At 37.3% G+C, this 19,138-nt stretch overlaps 2 protein-coding genes, 2 long non-coding RNA genes and 1 pseudogene across 4 annotated transcripts; 2 read left to right on the forward strand and 3 right to left on the reverse strand.

The window, feature by feature from the left end:
- The first annotated feature begins 164 nt into the window (after positions 1–164).
- Positions 165–3,508, forward strand: LOC130745142 (uncharacterized). The gene is made up of 3 exons (XR_009021552.1): positions 165–657; positions 778–878; positions 974–3,508. It is a non-coding gene; the product is annotated as an uncharacterized LOC130745142 (long non-coding RNA).
- Positions 3,509–5,110: 1,602 nt separating this feature from the next.
- LOC130749705 (60S ribosomal protein L26-1-like) lies at positions 5,111–5,618 on the reverse strand (annotated as a pseudogene).
- Positions 5,619–7,480: 1,862 nt separating this feature from the next.
- Positions 7,481–11,992, forward strand: LOC130745143 (E3 ubiquitin-protein ligase RGLG4-like). Its single transcript, XM_057597285.1, has 11 exons — positions 7,481–7,731; positions 7,835–7,919; positions 8,203–8,343; positions 8,429–8,542; positions 9,639–9,736; positions 9,811–9,890; positions 10,305–10,410; positions 10,498–10,625; positions 10,762–10,888; positions 11,409–11,465; positions 11,562–11,992. Exons 1-11 carry the CDS (start codon positions 7,534–7,536, stop codon positions 11,646–11,648), a joined length of 1,221 nt encoding a protein of 406 aa, XP_057453268.1. The 5' UTR covers positions 7,481–7,533; the 3' UTR covers positions 11,649–11,992.
- A 351-nt stretch (positions 11,993–12,343) lies between these two features.
- On the reverse strand, positions 12,344–16,130 carry LOC130749706 (uncharacterized). The gene is made up of 3 exons (XR_009023033.1): positions 15,416–16,130; positions 14,603–14,719; positions 12,344–13,437 (listed from the first exon to the last, which is right to left on the reverse strand). It is a non-coding gene; the product is annotated as an uncharacterized LOC130749706 (long non-coding RNA).
- Positions 16,131–16,673: 543 nt separating this feature from the next.
- Positions 16,674–18,712, reverse strand: LOC130744461 (GTP-binding nuclear protein Ran1B-like; the record flags this gene model as incomplete). The annotated part of the gene is made up of 7 exons (XM_057596643.1): positions 16,674–16,872; positions 17,115–17,192; positions 17,295–17,474; positions 17,579–17,668; positions 18,310–18,427; positions 18,515–18,571; positions 18,661–18,712. Coding segments are annotated over 7 exons (651 nt in total), but the record flags the coding sequence as incomplete, so codon positions are not given.
- Positions 18,713–19,138: the final 426 nt, after the last annotated feature.

The following is a 19,138-nucleotide window of genomic DNA, read 5'->3' on the forward strand; positions in this document are numbered from 1 at the left end:
ACATCTTCACTAATAAATATCATCTCCCTCCAAAATGGTTTTCACAAAATTTACTATCCCGCTTAATTATTTAGATTTTAGGTGGTCGAAATTCACCCCTCCTAAAAATTTATCTTTTTCCCGGTACAATTTCAAAGTTGTATTTCAATGTTCACAAGTTGCTTTAAAATTCCACAAACCCTAGCCCATTCCGTATTCCCTCACAAGCTAGTATCCACCACCCTTCTCTCTTCCCAATCCAAACCCACGCCGCTACCCTCTCCTCCTTTCTCTATTTCGAGCCCAGATCGGAGTGCCACGGCCAGTACCGCCGTCACCTTGACCACCGAGCTCAGATTCTTCCCACCAATAGCAACGTTCCAGCCAAACGCAGGTGTACAGTGTAGAAACCCTACCAACCCCACACAGAGGACCCATAATCGCGACCAGAACTTATACGAAAGCCATGAGTATGTCTGTCTCTTAACTTGAATCTGGCCATTCATGGAGCTCTTAGCGTTTCAGGCCCATCGCTGCAATTCTTGCGACGCGGTGGTCGACGTCGGAGCCGTGTACGACCCGCTTCGGCACCGTTGCGACCATCACCAAAGGTGTTTCAACCAAGTTTTCGGCCATGGCTTCACCACTAAGCTCAGTAGCGCTGGTCTTGTCTACAAGGTCTTTGTTTCTAATAGTTTCATACTCGTTCACTCACAAGCTAGCGCTAGTCTGATCATCTGTAGAAAGTTTTTTATTCATATATTTTTCTTATGTTAAAAGTATATAGTGTTATGTCAGGTAAAAAAAAGAAATTCAGAAGAAAGCTCTACTCAATGAACTACTGATATTTCTGAGGTTCAACACTCTATCAAGTTACAGATCGTTGCTTGTCTTTTGAGGTGAGAGTTCTTGTTAATTGTTATCAGATAAGTATCATGTCATTATATAATCCATCTTCCAATCATGCTCATTCCTTCCCACTTTCTGGTTTCAGTTCCAGTTTGCTGATGGGTGGCAGTCTCAGTTTACTGCTGGAATTTGGGTTAGTTAACTGCTTTATCACAACTTTACAAGCCATGAGGGGATACCGCAATTAACCCTCTATTTGATAAGAACTAGAAGAATAGCTAGCTTCTTAATTTTATTTGATAAGAAACTCGAAAGAATGAAAGCTAGTATTCTGTTTTTCCATGAACGACTTGATGCCTATAATTCAGAACTGTGAAAACATAACAGACACTAATATCTTTGAGGGCAGAAGCAGAACTGAACTGATCTTTGAAAGGAAATAGAAGAGTTGATATATATAGGTGGTGATATATGGCAGGGACGTATGTGATGAATTATTTTGCCTTTTGCATGGTTGCTTAAATTATGATTTTCTCCTTTTCCCAATGCAACTACTTTTTTTCTTACTAGTTACTATATATGAATCCTTTTTCTTATGCAAAAGGTTATTGATGACCCGGGTTTATATGATGTTTTTATGGTTTTCCCTTGTAGGTTTTGAGTCTTTTTCTTGTGTCTCATGTAGTGTTTCATGCATTCTCATGCATTTTTATTCTTTTCTTTAGTCTTTATTTTGTTTTGATAATTTGGTAGTTTTATAGGTAGTTTTCTTGCATTTTAAGTAAAGTTTAGGACTTGCATGGTTTTGTTGTGTTTTATGAAGGACCTCTTGTGCTAATGAGCTCTTGGAGCTTCTAGAATCTTCCTTGACTTGTTGGTTAGGTTTGGAGAGCAGAAACTGAAGGAGAAAGAAGGCCAAGAAGCATGGAATTGATGGAGAACTTAAAGAGGATTGAAAAGAGGAGTTTCAGAAGCCAAAAAGTCCTTTTCAGGCGAGCTTAAGCGCTTAGGCGCTGGGAATGGGCGCCTAGGCGCCAATTAGGTCCAGAGGCATGTTTTTCAACATGCAATTGGCGCTCAGGCGCTCTGAATTGGCGCCTGAGCGCCCAGAACAGCCCAGCCTCGTTTATTTTGCCTATAAATAGGATTTTAGTCATTTTCTTTTGAAATCTTGGATACTTTGTAAAATTCAGAGGTAGAGGAACATCTAGGGGAGTGAGAGAGGGCTTCCAAGCTTGTGTTCAAGGTTCTTAGCCAAGCCATGCTTGGTTAATCTCTCTTCTTTTACTTTGGTTTTCTTGTAAGACTTTTCCTTTTAAGTTATAATCTTAAGTTCTTTCCCACATGTTCTTCTTCTTTCCTTGAATCCCATATCCATGCTTTATGTTTCAAGTTAGAACATGTGCTAGCTTTATGCTTTTCTATAATAGAACGGAAGTTTGTTATAGATTAGGGACTTGTTGTGGGATTACCCCTTCTTTGCTTGCCTCTAGGAATAGAGGAAGGGTTGGGGTTTGTTGGCCTGAATTTACATGATCTAAAACCTCATATAAATGACTAAGTACACAAGAAATTGGGCTTAGCTTTTAGTATGGGAGAATTGCTTATGTGAGGAATCAATAAGTGAGTAACTAAGCTATAACATCAAGGAGAGATTCATGAGAACATGTGCTTAGAATGATGTGCTTGAATTGATTAGTTGAGCAAGAACCCAAAGTAAATCACTCTTTCTTCTCATTCTCTGTTTCATTTCTGAATTTGTATTTTCTTTTTCCTTATTACTACTTCGACATATGTTTGCCTCAATATAACAAACCTTCGGACTCAAAGCTTGAACCGAATCTATTCACTCACAATCCCTGTGGTTCGATATTTAAAACCGGGTGGATTCCGTACACTTGCGGATTTACCAACAGTTATCTAAGTGGATATGAAGAATTGCAAGAGGACTAGGATGGACTTTGATTAAGCTACTTTAGGATGTATTTTTGTCATTGTCTTGCTTGGTACTTTAAGATTTAATCAAATTAATTTTCTGTTGATTATTCTATGTATGTCTTTGGATTAAGTTTTAAACTCATTTTAAGTGCTACTATTACAGAACATGTGATGTTATGATTGATCAACTTAGTATATAATTCATGAATTATTTCTTGATTAGCTCTCTATTGTGTGCAACTCTTTTCAGTACTGGATGTTCCTTTCTCTTGTGTTATATTTTGAACCTTTTCTTATACTATTTGCTGTGGAGAAATTGTGACTGATAGATTTTTCTACTCCTCTAACTTGAATTTCATAATTATTTTTATCTTTTAGTTACTGTAAAGAAGCAAGGGAACTGTTATATAAAAAGGAAGGGAACTGCTGTTACTCAAAGTTGGGATGGTGACTATGGTAACCGATAGTGAAATGTTTCTCTTGAAGCTAGTTGATCCACATGTGGGAATTGCAGAGGACTTGGATAAGAGCATGAAGGAGATTGGCGACCTGAAAAAACCCTTTTAGAAATTTCATGGTTCTAAGTATGCCTATTAAGTAATTTTTGTCTGTCCATTTGATCATGTTATCAGATCATGTATATGGGAGAGGAACTAGAATTCAATCTTTAGTCCATTCTAGTTTTTGTCATGTATACATAACAATCTTCTAATCTTTATGAAGAATTAATATATTTTGCCAATTTTACCAAGTGCTGCACTTTATAATGGTTCAGTTTATTGCTGACAATTCTTTGAATAGAGTCAATATACATCAGATATAGGAAAAAATTTCAAAACCAATGCTTGAGCCTCAAAAGAAAGTGTCGTGTGCCATTTTGATAGGACTCGTCAGTCGTCATCACACTTACTAGGAATTAATCATCTTAAGTCACCTCCTAAACTAAGTGACATGCATAGCTTTTTGATCAGCCGAATGTCTAATTTGGATCCTCTCCACCGAATTAGTCTCAGATATTCAGGTTGGTTTATCTGATGATTGCAAAAATTAATAGTCTATGCTCCATCTAGCTTATGATCTTAGTTGAGATTTTTTAACCATTGGATAGATCATGTGTTTAATACTTCTATACAATGTAATCAAGCCATTTTTCTCTCTTTTTTGATTTCATGTTTAGTGTGTAAAATACTTAAAAAATGAATTTCTAAAATGGTGAACTTTTTTTTTTTTGAAAGTAAAAAGGTGAAAGTTAAAAAGGAAATAACAAATTTAATAAAAAACCTCTTTTGTTAGGGGGAAAAACTTGCATTCCGTGTAAAAGCTTGTAATTTTATAGTAACAATGTAACTTTCATCTTCTCTAAAAAATTGTCCACATTTTCAAAGAAATTGAAATATTAGTTATCTTCATCTCGTATTGGATATGATTTGAAAATGAAAAAATTAAAAAAACGCCAAACCAGTGGTAATATTCTGGGGGTTAATTATCGACTACTGGCAGTTGAAACCGCCAAAAATGTACGAATATCTGGAAATAAGAACCAGCCCATTTCTCTCCAATTTGGAGAGACGACCCACCACTTTTCTCTGTTTGCCCCCATCTCAATGCACTCACCAAACGAGGGTGAGTGCCATCCTCCTCTAACTCTGCTCAAATCTCTTTCTACCAAATACATCCGCCAAGCCGAGGATAATTAGATCAATAACTAGATACATCTGAAATGCGAATTGCATATGAAAAGCTACATGGAAAGCCACTCTGCTACCTGTCTATTCTAGCAATTTATGGTACATAAATGTTTAAGCATCTCCCTGTAACTTATCTCTTCTAGAAATTGAGGACCTTGATGCTATGTGCAAATACAAAAATGAAAAAAAGCAACGAAAACCAAATCAGCCAAGGCAACAACTCCACTACTGAAATCCATTGCAGAGAACACATTTCAGTATTTCACCACCCCTCATCTATAACCCTCACCCTCATCTATAAGGAAATGCAAGTATTCAAGTTCAGATAAATAAGTTGAAAACAACAATGGCCAGACAAATGCACTCAAGTAACTGTAAAATTGTTAATCTCATCAGGCTAAAACAACAACAATTGAACACAGATTTGATATGCAGCAAAACAGAATCACAGTAAACAGATTTGCATAATTAACTCCTCTACTAAAGTAACACAAGATGATCCACAATTGCAAACTAATAAAAAATAGGCTTCACTATCAAAATGGATCAGAACATCTCTAATTTAAAGGCTACAATTCAACAATTCACCCAAAATTACAGATTGAATACGGGTTATTCAGCATAATGGCAAGCTGTGAACAAATAAACAACTGGATTCATAAACGCATATGCAGCAAAATTAAAATAAAAGCTAATGCTGATAATAGAAGTATCAAAATGTTTGATTTAACATTGAAGCAAAAGATAATAACCCATAACGAATAGCTGAGATCCAAAAAGAGCATATAGATAGTTTTCTAATATCAAATGAAAACAAGAACAACACTCAGGAGCAAACTTGGTACTCTTCTCCTTATCAGCAGCGGCGCGTCCCTTGGCCTTGGGATCCTTGTCGAGCCTGAGCTTGGTGACTACCACCTTGGAAGGGTGGATCCCAACGTTGACGGTGGAGCCGTTCACCTTCTCACGGGTGATGCGCTCGATGTGGATCACCCACTTGCGCCTGTAGACCTGAGTCACCTTCCCTTCTCTTCCCGTTGTACTTGGAGCGCAGGTCGGCTGAGAGCGGTGCGCTCATGAGGACGCGCGCGGACGCTCGACGACGCTGTGAAATGAGCCTTGCGGCTCTTTCGCCTGCTGCGCGAGACTAGGGTTGAACTTCATCTTCTTTTCCTTTTCCTTGACAAGTTTGTGGCTATTGTTGTTCCAACTTCCTTCAGAAGTTCTTTTAGAAATGGTACGTGAAAATTTACTGAGATAAGTGAAAATGACAGTGGGGTCATGAATTAAGAAACTAGATAGAAATGGGGTCGTTTCATAATTAATGAAAGTATAAGGATATATTAAAATACAATATAATTCATTTATTGTGCCTAACTATGATTGGTCTATGACATTCCTGTACCTACCCATGTTCAAAATTGTGGGCACCACAGCAAGCACCAAACTGAAAATTTAGATATATTTAAAATATAATATGTAAATGACACTTGCACCCCTACCTTTCTCCCTCATTACTTGAAGAAAGATACAACCTCCTTCACTGGCAAACTCGCCGCAGCAGCCATCTTTGGCCAATCACCGCGGCGGCGGCGACACTGAGATCCGGCACGGTGGTCCAGAAAACCACTGCATAACCATCCTCTTCATCTTAACATGAACAACAACGAAAAAGATCTGGGTACCACAACTTACTGATCTGAAACAAGAACGCCCCCATTCACTTGTTGCTCCAACTTCAAAATAAAATGTAAGGTTAATGTTTTGCAACAGGTTTTCATCCTTGTTCACAAAGGACCATCTTGCTTGAACAAGAATGTCGCCATGTTGTCATCAGACTCCTCCAAAACTTGAACAAGTAACTTGTATTTAGAATTTCAAAAAAAAACTTGTATTTAGGCCAATCCAAATTATAACAAGCAGTAATTGATTGCAAATAAACCTCAACAAATACATCACAAGTTTAGATCAATACACAACACAAACAGATTTTCCCCTTTTCCCTTCCAGATCCACCACCAGCAATTTTCCCTTTCCTCTTTTACTCCACCATCGCCGCCGACTCGCCGAGGCACATGAGATCGACGCCGAACGTGAATTAGGAGATTCACAGAAACTTGTTCATCTTCACAGCTCTGTGGAGAACGGGAAACACAAACCCATCATTTCGCGGCGGTGGCTCCGTGGTGGTTGGGGACGAAATCCAAGATCTGAAGAGTGGAGCTGAACCTCACGCGGTGAACTCGCCGATGGCGGTGGCTGCGCGGTGGTGCTCGCCGCGGTTCTGTATCTGGGGTTCCAGGGGAAGATTTTGGTGATCCAGAGAGAGGAGAGAGATAGAGCATATGAGGGTAAGGGTATTATTGTAACATAGTTTTTTTATTTTTTTTCCAGCAGGTAACTATCACCTATTATAACAGGTAAAATTGGCTCTTGCATGGTGCAAGACCTAAAGTGCACTTGCACCGTAACAGCCACCGTAAAAAATAAGTTACTTAAAATTTTAGAACTTTTTTAAAATTGTGTTTGGAGTTGGGCCAAACACTACCTCATAATAAATGAGAGAATACACATTTTCACTCATACTTTACGACTTTTAAAACACCACTCTGATAGGGGCATTTTCAACTATTTCTCTTATGTTCAGAGGTTTATCTCAACTTTTACTTTGACGAGGGACGAAATCTAAATTTGGTTTAAAGTTCGGGGACAAAAACATATTTAACTCTCTTTAATTTAAACTCTAATCTTGTCTTCTCCCAACCAAATTTCAACCCTCCATTTCCACCATAACTTTATTTTTATAATAGCCACTTGTCCTACCTTCTTTCTTTTTCTTTTCTATGAAAATGATTGATGTACGGTTAGTTTAAACTTCTTTTACACTTACATTCAATTCATCTTTATCTACTTATACTTTTTTTTAATTAAAATTAAAAATAAATGTAATAATTTAGTTATATGTGACATAATGTGATTGGACGTCGTTGTATATCATTTATTTTTTTTATTGATTATTTAGTTTTGAATACTTTCCTACTTTAGGTCTTTACTCTTGAGAATCAGTTGAAGATGCGATATGGGGAACTCTAATGGTAAGCAGCCAGACGACGTCGTTCACTTCACCAGCAGAAACTCCGACGAGAGAATCTCCTCCACCGCAGCAAGGTCGCCGCCGCCGGAACCACCGAAGATGAGTGGTGAAGGAGCTTCAAGGAAACTATCTACGAAGAAGAAGTATGCTCTGATTCCTGATAACTTCACTTCCCTTCCACAGGTTTAATTTCCTACACCTTTTACTCTTATTTTATTGATTTACGATGTTTTAATTTGCAATTCGTGCGAAAAAAAATTCAGTTATTTTGAGCCCCATTATACAGGTTACAACTGCCCTGAGGAACGAAGGTTTAGAATCCTCAAATCTTGTCTTGGGAATTGATTTCACAAAAAGCAATGAATGGACTGGTAAGTAGCATATAAACAAAATTCTACTAATTCTATGATCCCTTGCAAATTGCAATCCATGTTGGATGAAATGAAGCCATATTCCTAGGTCGAAAGTTCGACCCTTAAGAGCATTCTTGGGGGACTTTTGCCCTTTACCACATTCGGGTCGAATTGCAAGACTGTGAGAGCAACTTAGTACATAAAAAAAAATATTCCTGTTTTGACATTAAAGTGGGGGGATTTGGTTATTCTTTCTTTTTGAATTGATTGCTTTATGACTACTTATCACTTATTATTGAAGGCAAGATCTCATTCAAAAATAGAAGCCTGCATGCAATCGGAGATTCCCCTAATCCCTATGAGAAAGCCATTTCTATTATTGGCAAAACTTTGGCTCCCTTTGATGATGACAACTTGATTCCTTGCTTTGGCTTTGGTGATGGTAAGGCCAAATCCTTATAGCTTAACATGTAGTATAAAATAAAGTTATAGTTTATCCCTTATAATTTCTGTTATTATATATACAGCTACTACTCATGATCGCGAAGTTTTTAGCTTTCACACTGATGATTCATCTTGCCTTGGATTTGAGGAAGTTTTGGCTTGCTATAAGAAAATTGTTCCAAACTTGAGACTTTCAGGTAACTTTCCTCTTAGCTCAGTGTTGTTCCATATGCATCGCAATAACTTAGCTCAGTATGTTGTAATTGCTAGTTAAAGGCTTTTTTTAGTTGTTGAAAACATTTCACACATGGAATGATGTTTTAATAGAATCACCCCTTGTCTATTAAATTTGAGCCGTCACACTGGTATATGAAATCCATGTGCAATAGAATCAAATTTGATCTTCATGACTTTAAACTTCCTCATCAGAAAACAAAACTTAAATTCCATTGCATAATAAATAGAATCATACATCTCACCTCTCATAAGCAATGGCGATTCCTAATTTTATAGAATGATGCATGGAATAGGAATTTCATTTTGTATTCTTTTTTAGTTAACAAATAATGTTATGATCCGAAAATACTAACGTGGAGAAACATAAGAGAAAGAAGATAAACGATAATCTTTTTGGTATTTTTATTATATAAAAACTGGAAAATAAGATAGATAAAGAACTAAGAGGCTGGTTCCTCTTAGAACCAAGAGGTTGGTTCCTCTTCAATAGGGCTGGTTCCCTTTACAACTCAATAAATCAATTCCCTACTCTAACCTAAGGAGGATACACCTATTTATAATAAACTGACTCAACAAGTATAGTATCTTAAAAGATATAATCCTAATAAAATGACTCCTAATAAAATATCATATCTCAATAAAAGATAGACCTCAAAATAAAATATAAACTCCTAAAATAAAGATTGACACTAAAACCAAAACATATACTCCTAAATTAAAATAGACTAAATCCCTAATATATAGAATCCTAACAAATAAGGAAATCTCATCTCGTGGGGTAAGGACGCGTTTGAGAAACCAATTAACTAAGTTCTTAGTGCATAATGGCTTATTCATAATCTAATTTGGATAGCTTATGAAAATAGCCTCATAACAGCATCTAGGTAGGTTATGGACTATTGGATTGGGTGCTTATGCTATACGATAAGCTCCAATAAGCTCTTCCAGACGAGGCCTAAATCATAGAATAGAATCACCATGAATTCCCCATATTAAACATAACATTAGTAAGCTGAAAAGTCATTCGCTGAAGAAATATCTGTATATTGTTTGTAGGACCAACTTCTTACGCTCCGGTTATTGAAGCTGCAATAGACATAGTGGAGAAAACTCATGGCCAGTTCCATGTGTTAGTTATTGTTGCAGATGGCCAGGTATTTAATGTTATCTTCATGTAATGATGTCTGCTTGTGATTCCCGAGTTAACATTATTTTGTTTGATTTGAAGGTTACAACAAATGCCTACTCTGGAGATGGTGAGCTCAGTTCTCAAGAGGAGAGGACAATCAAAGCAATAGTTGATGCAAGGTAGATATGGTGAATTGATAATTGTACACCAACCATAGATGCTTATCAAGATACCATGCAATAAAATGAAACTATGATAAAACACAATGAACTATCAACAAAATGGAAATTAGCATCTGTTATGTCTAATGTCTGATTAAATAAAACAATGACATGCAGCTACTTAATCAAACATTCAGCTCTTGTTTGATATGAACTGTTTTGAATAACCTTTCTTAAAATACGTTCTTTTTCAGTTTTCAAGACAAAAATCCAAAACAGCTCAAATATGTTATGTTTTTGTTTTCTAGTCACTTTTCCTTTTCTTCTTTTGAAAAACAGGCTTTAAAAATTGTTTCTGAAAATGATCTTAAATTTAAACAACTGAGAAGACAATCAAACAAGCTCTAATTATCTGATCTTTTCTGCTTTCAGTTCATATCCGCTTTCTATTATTTTGGTTGGAGTTGGTGATGGACCTTGGGAAGACATGAAAAAGTTTGATGACAAGATACCATCACGCGATTTTGACAATTTTCAGGTATGGCTTAAAATTTTGAGTGACATTTCCTAATGCATTGTTTGCAACAACTTTGTTATATCAAAGGACCTTTCCCCTTTTATGCAGTTTGTTAACTTCACTGAAATCATGTCTAAGAAAGCAAGTTCCTCTGAGAAAGAAGCTGCTTTTGCTCTGGCTGCTCTAATGGAGATACCTCTCCAATATAAAGCGGCCATTGAACTTGGATTGCTTGGGTGGGTTCCTTGCAGCATACTTTGGGTCCATTTTGGTGACAGATTTCCTAAGAGCAATCTAGTTTCCTTGTTAAATTTTCTGTTTGGTGATTATTTAATTGGTTTTCTTCTTCTGTCTTTGCCTTTTGGACAAAAGTCGTAAAACAGGAAGGGCTAAGAAAATGGTTCCAAGACCTCCTCCAGTTCCTTATTCTCCGCCTGTGCCACGGGCTCATTTCCGGAGTAACATGGCAGCATCTATGGAAGATGAGCGGAACCAAATGGTATATATGACTGAAACCTGGAGTTCATTATATTTCCTCACTACCACTATGATTTCCACCAAATAACAGTTAAACTTTGTCACATCAAACATTTTTTGCAATCTTCCTTCGTAACATGTAGCGTTGTTGAACTAAGAACATACTTTTTCAACAAATTTCTATCATCAATCTAATGACCGAGTAATAAAGAGTTTGTTTAAAAGCTGAGTTAAGAATAATTTATATTGCTAGTCTTTCTCAACAAGTAATTTATTATTTTGGGATACAAGTAGAGTAAAAGTTAAAGATGGAGGAAAACAGTCCTGGAAACAACCAACCATAAACTGCATAACCACAAATTAGATATTTTTGGTACATGAAAACTAAGTGGTTATCAACTTACCAAGTAAAGGTACTGCTCTATGATTATTGCTCAAGTATAGAGTTACTGATGGAACAAGGTTTGCGCTTATATCAATTTTGAAGTTGCACAGTTGTCATGAATTTATTTTGTTTTAATCGAATAAAATTATATATGTAGGAGTGTGCAATTTGTCTAACAAATGGAAAGGATTTGGCCTTTGGATGTGGTCACATGGTGAGCCTCATTAGTTACATTCACAGCCACTTATCTCTTTTGTTGTTCCTTGTTTGATAGCTACTCTGATGATATCTAATAATATTTGAATTGCAGAGTTGCAGAGATTGTGGATCCAGGTTAAGCAATTGTCACATATGCCGTGAGAGGATCACAAGTCGTCTTAGGGTGTTTACTGGCTGATTGCAGACTGTAAAATCATTACAGCTGCATAATTTGGCTAAAAAGATAACTGTCTTTTGTGTGTTTGATGGTGTGGCTTTTAAGAGTGGCGATGGTCTTGCATAAAAAGATAATTTGGCTTTATAAGGAATGGATGGCCTAGGAGTGGAGACAATTGTACATAAACTGGACTCAAACCCACGCATTGTGCAGTGCAGAAAAGGATTTTGTAATTTTGTTAGACTATAAACGAAAATTGTATGCCCTGTATGTGTCATAACTCTCACTTTGTTATATGTCCCTTTCATAGAATATTTGGAAATATCCAAACATCAACATGAATGAAGGTTATTATTTTAACAGAAGAGACTACATTTGACACTCGACTGATAGGCTTGGGTAACAGTGAAGCTTGAGTAAAAAATAATAATTTCTCGATCGGAAGGCTAACAAAACAAAGAAACAAACTAAAGAACAGTAAACGAGTCCCTCAGGAGATAGACTTCAACATCTGCCTGAGGCCTCTCTAAAAGAAGCTTGAGTAAATATACATATAACATAAAAGTGGATGATAAATTGAAAATTAATTTTTATTTACAAAATGTCCAATTATTGAGAATACTTTTGAGGCTTTAATATTTTTGAAATTTTTATTAAATTTTGACTAAAGGAGAAATGTGTTCTTTTTCTTAAATTTGTAATTAAGTGGTGTCCTATGAGATGAGCAAGGTCGTTGGCTTCTTGGGTTCGCTTCGCATGAGCTGGCTTCTTGGGTTCGCTTCGCATGAGCTAGGAGCACTACTAGATAGGGGTGTCCACCGGACGGGTTCAGTCGGATCCGGGCCGAAAACGCGGTTTGTGTCGGGTGAAAATCACCCAACCACCTGGTCCGCCGCCGACCGTCCAGTTGCCACGGGCTGTTCAGGTTCAGGTTCGGCGGTTAGCGGTTTCAACGGGTGGGTTGAGCGGGTTCAACATTCAGAAAAATAAAATGAAGATCAAGATCAAGATTCAACATTCAAATTTCAGAAAAAATAAAGATTAATGATTACACTGTCAGCCCATTACAAAAGAAAATTATAAAAAAAAAAAATGGAAGACCAGATCTGAAAGGTTCCATCTTCATGATGAGGAACCTAAGGCGGTGGTGCGGCGGCTGTTGGTGTCAACATCACGAGGGTGGGACGGACTCGGGTTGCGGCGGCGCATCTTCATGTGGTGGCAGCGCTGGACCTCAGAGAAGGAAGGGTTGCGACGCTGGATCTCCACGGGTAGTGGTGACGGCGCACAACGTTAGAGAAGGAGAAGGAGGTGGTGGTGTGGCAGGGTGGAACACGATCAGAGAGGAAGAGAAGGAGGTGGTGGTGCGGCGTGGCGTGGCGGAACACGATGATCGCAAAGAGGTAGAGAAGGAGTGGTGGATGTGCGTCGGATTTGTGAGAGGAGATGTGTAACGCCCCGAATTTCAGGGGTCACTTTAGTAACCTATTAAAGTAAATATGCAATGTTTTCCAAAAGGAAGTATAAACACGAGTATATATTTTTTTCTTTTCAAATGTATTTCCAAAACATGTAATGCCTACTCCCAACAGTAAATAGAATCTACATCACGCCTTGAACAAGGCGAGTACCCGAAACCCCAAATATAAATTTCTAAAATCATTATGCAGGCTTAAACCAATAATGGTTAGGTCTCTAACCCAAGGCTCTAACCCTACACCCGACTCTATTCTTCAAGTCTTCCATAGTTCTTCAAGTTCTCCTCTCTGACTCGTACGAAGGTCAAGCTCCATCGAAGATTCTCCATCGCCTAATAGCGTTAAGCGCCCAAACAACAAGTAGCAAATAGAAAGGGTTAACTCCATGCCATTACCACGTATAAAAGAGAAAAGCATGTTATCCAAATTTAAGTGCATATCATGGCACATAAACTAGCAACTTAATTCAAGATAGATAACGACATATATCTAACAACCTAAATTTAATTCAGATATCAACAACATAAAATCAAACCAGATATCCACAACCTCAACAATATAAATCAAATAAGATATAAACAATTCTCAACAATACAACATCAATTCAGATATTAGCAATTTCAACAATATAACCTCAAATCAGATATCAACAATCCTCAATAATATAACGACAAATCAGATATCAATAATCCTCAACAATATAACGACAAATCAGATATCAATAATCCTCAACAATATAACAACAAATCAGGTATCGACAATCCTCAACAATATCAATCAACAATAACGTCTCGCAAGACGGGACAGTCCTGTGAAAATATCCACTCCACTGTCACTGAGTAACGCCTCGAAGGACGGGATAGTCATGTGAAAATATCCACTCCACTACCACTTGATAACGCCTCAAAAGACGGGACAGTCATGTGAAAACATCCACTCCACTGCCACTTGATAACGTCTCGCAAGACGAGATAGTCATGTGAAAATATCCACTCCACTACCACTTGATAACGCCTAAAAAGACGGGACAGTCATGTGAAAACATCCACTCCACTGCCACTTGATAACGTCTCGCAAGACGAGACAGTCATGTGAAAATATCCACTCCACCGCCACTTCAAGCAAACCAAAACATCTCATCCAACTCAGTAGTCACTCAACAACAATCTCAAATCCAATAATCAAATCAGGATAACCACATGTTATTCATATTATCAACTTCAACATATAACAACTCAGTTCAATGACAGAAACCAGTAAACGACCGAAGCCTCCCAGAAAACGGAGACACACGTCTCAATAAGTTCACTCGGCCGAAGCCTTCAGAAAACATTTGGCACAAGCCTCAGAAACAGTCAACATAAGCAAGCACACAACATTGCAAGCATAATAATCATAATCCAATGCCAATCAATATGAACATCTTCATCTCAAACGCATGCAGTGCGATAAAAGCAGGCAGGACTCAAAGACGCGCTAAAACTGAGTTACCCTTACCTTAGCCAATTTGTTTCCTAAACTGCAACTTCAATCTAATCACATCTTTATTTTCCACGTCGGCTCGCTTCCTTCTATTCTTTAGCTTCGCCGCGAGGAGCTTTCGTCCTTCGTACCCTTCACAAAGTTCATATACTAAACCTTAGCCTCTAAGGTCACATCCAAAACAAGCTTAGCTAATCTTTCTAACTTACTTAGACTAATTCAAATGCTTTATGTTTCAAGGACTAAAGTCCAAGAGAAAATATTTATGAGTCTTAAAGAAAGGTTCTTTAAGAAACGCATTTTGCAAACAAGTCCTCAACTATAAGTGAGTTCTTTTTCAACCCTCAATCTTAAATAAATTTATCAAACAAACCCCAAGACTTTTAAAACTCAAGTTTAACCCAAAACTTCTAAGCATATTGTGTTTTAGTCCTAAGGTTTTCTCACAATAAACTTTTAGTCCTCAAACTTAACTTATGATTTTCACTAAACAAAACAAGTTTCAGAATTAATTTTCCAAACTCAAAACACATGTCATAGGCTCGGCTACACCTACATAAAAATGTACAAATTTTCCTTTTTCCCCAAATCACTTCCAAAGCCATTAAAACAACTAATCAAGACTTAAATTAAAATCCTTAAAATCTCAAAATCACTTAACTCAAAAAACAACTTTTTAGAAAACTAATCGGTGAAATCCATAGATCCGGTGATAGGGAATAACATTTGTAAAAGCAATTTGGATAAAAGTCATTTTTAAAAAAGCATAACAAATCAAAACTCAAACTTTACCCATAAGAACATGATAAAAAGGAGAAGATGCTTTACCATAAAAACATGCACCTTAGAGATGGTGATGGTGAGTGTGGGTGCTGCGTGAAGAATAGAGGCACAAGGTGGTGACTGGCCAACGATGAAAGAAGAAGTTATGGTGCTGCAGCCAAAGAAAAATGTGAAAGAGTGGGTGAGGAGAAGTGTGCGTGTGTTTGCTGCAAGAGAGGGAAATGAGTGGTGCTTACAGCCTAAGGGAAGGAGAAGAGGATTTAAATAAAATCCATGTTTAAGCTTTGTTGTTCACGCTGTGGAGAGAAAACATGGAAAAGTGTTTAGATTCCTAATTCTTATGGGTATTAAAGGAATGTAAAAGGTTGAGAAAGTGTTAGATATATAGAAGATTAGCAATTGGTTGGCTAAAGTAATGTCACGTTAATGAGAGAAAGGGTCGAGATAGTGAAGGAGAAAAGAAGAAGAAGTTGGCGGTGGTGAGAAACAAGGGCGGTGGATATACATGAATGAAAAAGAAATGGTGAGATGAGCTGCAGCAAGTTGAGAAACAAAAAAAGGAAGAAGAAAAGAGTGAGAGAGTGAAGTAGTGAACGTGAGGGAGAGTGGATTGTCAGAATGAGAGAGGGAGAGATAAGGATGGATGATTTAGATATTTTGGGAGATATTATCATAAGATATTTTGAGAAGATATTTTTTAAACCGATACAGATTGGTTTAGACACTGGAGGATTTAACTCATAGAGTTAAGATAAAAATATAAGAGTGATATCACTACACCAAAAATGACCTTTAACAACGGTTGAAAATAGCCTTTTACAGCGGTTTTCAGCGGTCCAGAACCGCTGTAGATCTCGCCGCTGTAAAAGCCTTAACAGCGGTTCTAACCGCTGTAAAAGACGCATTATTTACAGCGGTTGATTTAATAAAACCGCTGTAAATACAGACCTACAACAGCTGTTCTCAAGAATAACCGCTGTACTTGAGTCTTCTTTTACAGCGGTTTCAGCCGATAACCGCTGTAATTGATAATATATATTACAGCAGTTCCACCACGGAACCGCTGTAATTTGTTTTTTTTTTGTTGAATTAAATTAATTACCACACCTGTTCAGCCAAAAGATCAACATTTTTTTTTTCTGAAAAGAAGATATATTGATCATAATTTAACCGAAAAGGTACACATTTCAAAAGCTATGAAAGACTACAAAATCAATACACATCACCAAACTAAAACAAGGTATAGCAGCAACTCAGAAACAAGGTATAGCAGCAACTCAACTCAACAAGATTATAAATGATTAAATTTCAGATACTCAAATCCACACCAAAAATGCCATAATACAACCCCACAACATAGTGTAGCTTAGCTTAGCTTAAGACAGAAGCAGCAACTCAGAAAGATGATCAACAGACACGCAGATTTTTAATCAAATGCATCATCATCATCATCATCATCAGGAAGGGGCTGACTAGCAGCCGCAGCAAGCTCAGCCTCATGCCTGCAAAATACACCAAAACATGAGTTTTAAGAGAAATAACAAGTGCAAGGACAATGAAACAATAATATATCACTCTATACACCACCCCCTACATCCATTTTCATTGTGACAATGATTTATATAAGACAACTTCAAATTTAAAACGGAACATTGAATTCCCACACACTACATGTTTTTGCCAAGTTGGCCGGGCATACAATTGTTAGAGATAGAGTTAATTAAGTTCATGACAGATATCTTACTGTTGTTGTGCAGCTAAATCAATTTGAACTTCAGGTGGAGCCAATGCAGGAGATTCAACAAAGTGCAAGTTAGGATCACTGCAAGATTGACACAAGTAGGTAAAACATCAATTAAAATACATTTAGTTCAATGTGCTTTTCAGATGTAAAAAGTAAAAACTCGCGGCACCTAATACATACCCTGCAAGTTTCCTGGCAAGATAAAGGAAAGGCTTCTCAAAGTTATAGTTACTCTTGGCCGAGATCTCATAGTACTGCAGATTCTTCTTCCTGTGGAAAGTAACCTGTTTTGCCTTCACCTGTCTGTTCTTCACATCAACCTTGTTGCCACAAAGAGCAATGGGGATGTTCTCGCAGACCCTGAAAATCAGAAATTAAGAGAGTGAGTCTAATGTTAGTATAAAAAACTTAGTGCAGAATAATTAGAGAAAAAAACAGGTTCAAAAGGTTGCATATATACTAACCGGCAAAGATCACGGTGCCAAGTAGGGACATTCTTGTATGTCAGTCGGGCAGTAACATCAAACATTATAATGGCGCATTGCCCATGGATACTGCAGAACAAAATTCCATGTTAAAAACAGGAAGTGAACAAATGCTAAATCAAAATATGAATTGGATTAATATCCTCACATAAGTCAAAGCTTAAACAATCATTTCCAGTGCAAAAACTTAAGTCCACTCTATAGCAGAGTGTTAGAATTCCTACAAAATCACACAACATTTCAGCATTTTGTAGGGGAGCAAAAACTGCAAACCCGGTTATGGACATGCAAAACTATTCTAACAAGAAAACCTAGGCCTCATAGCCAATGAATAGCAACAACAATTGAACAAAAACTACAATTAACACCAGCGTAGAGGGTGGCAAGAATGTAAAACAACTTTCAGGTCTTCTTCATATAAAATATAAACAGATGAACACAAAGCAAACAGAATAACCCTTTAAATTTGATTCCCATGCTTAAATTTAAAAACAAAAATTTAATCTATCACTTATCAGCATTAGGTGAAAACTGAAAACCATCAAGCTAGCCATGCATAAATAAACATTAAAACAACAGAGTCACACATGAAATTTCCAATTTCCAATTGATACACAAGAAATTTGATCACACAGGAATTTGATTACACAATCAGAGAGCAAAGTAACTAGGGTTTTGTCCTACTATATAGGTAGGAAAAGAGGACTCACTAGTAACCATCTCTGAGACCCCCAAACTTCTTTTGTCCAGTAGTGTCCCAGCAGTAGAATCGGATCTTTCCACAGTTTGTGAAGAAATCCAAAGGGTGAACCTCCACACCAATGGTCGTTGTTCCAAACCAAAATCAAAACAACAAATCAGCTAATCAAGAACGAAGATACAGAAGCACCGGTAAGATGAACAAATCATACATACGTTCATATTTCTTCTCAAATTCACCGGTAAGATGCCTCTTGACGAAGGTTGTTTTTCCTGCAAACGTTCAGGACAAAAAAGTAAAACCCTAAATCGCAGCATTTTGAAGGAGAGAAAGATCGAGAGAGAAAGGTGAGGTATGTAACCTGTGCCGCCGTCACCGACGATGACGAGCTTGAAATTAGGGTAATCAACGGTTTGCAGTTAAAGATGTAATTTTACAAAATCAATAAGGAAAATAATACTTATATTTAAAAACGAATAAACTGACAAAAAGCGAGAACAGCCCAGTGGAACGGACTCATTATATTTTCTGTGGTGCCCCGGGTTCGAATTCCACACAGAACATTTTTTGAACCAATTATTAAAGAAATCAACTAAATCTTATATTAATACTATAAATCATGGTTATAAAAACCGGACCGGACCGGTCGGTTGAACCGGATGGACCGGGAACCGGAGTACTGAACGGTCCAAAGAGGTGAAAAAACCGGATCAGTACAGAACCGGTCAACAACCGGAAAACCGGTCAAATAACCGGAAAACCGGTCAAAACCGGCGGTCCACCGGATTGAACCGGAGCTACGTGTTTGTCTGTTTGGTATATTTTTGACGTGTTTGAGA

This window comes from Lotus japonicus, chromosome 3, assembly GCF_012489685.1.
Source record: "Lotus japonicus ecotype B-129 chromosome 3, LjGifu_v1.2".
Classification (NCBI taxonomy): domain Eukaryota; kingdom Viridiplantae; phylum Streptophyta; class Magnoliopsida; order Fabales; family Fabaceae; genus Lotus; species Lotus japonicus.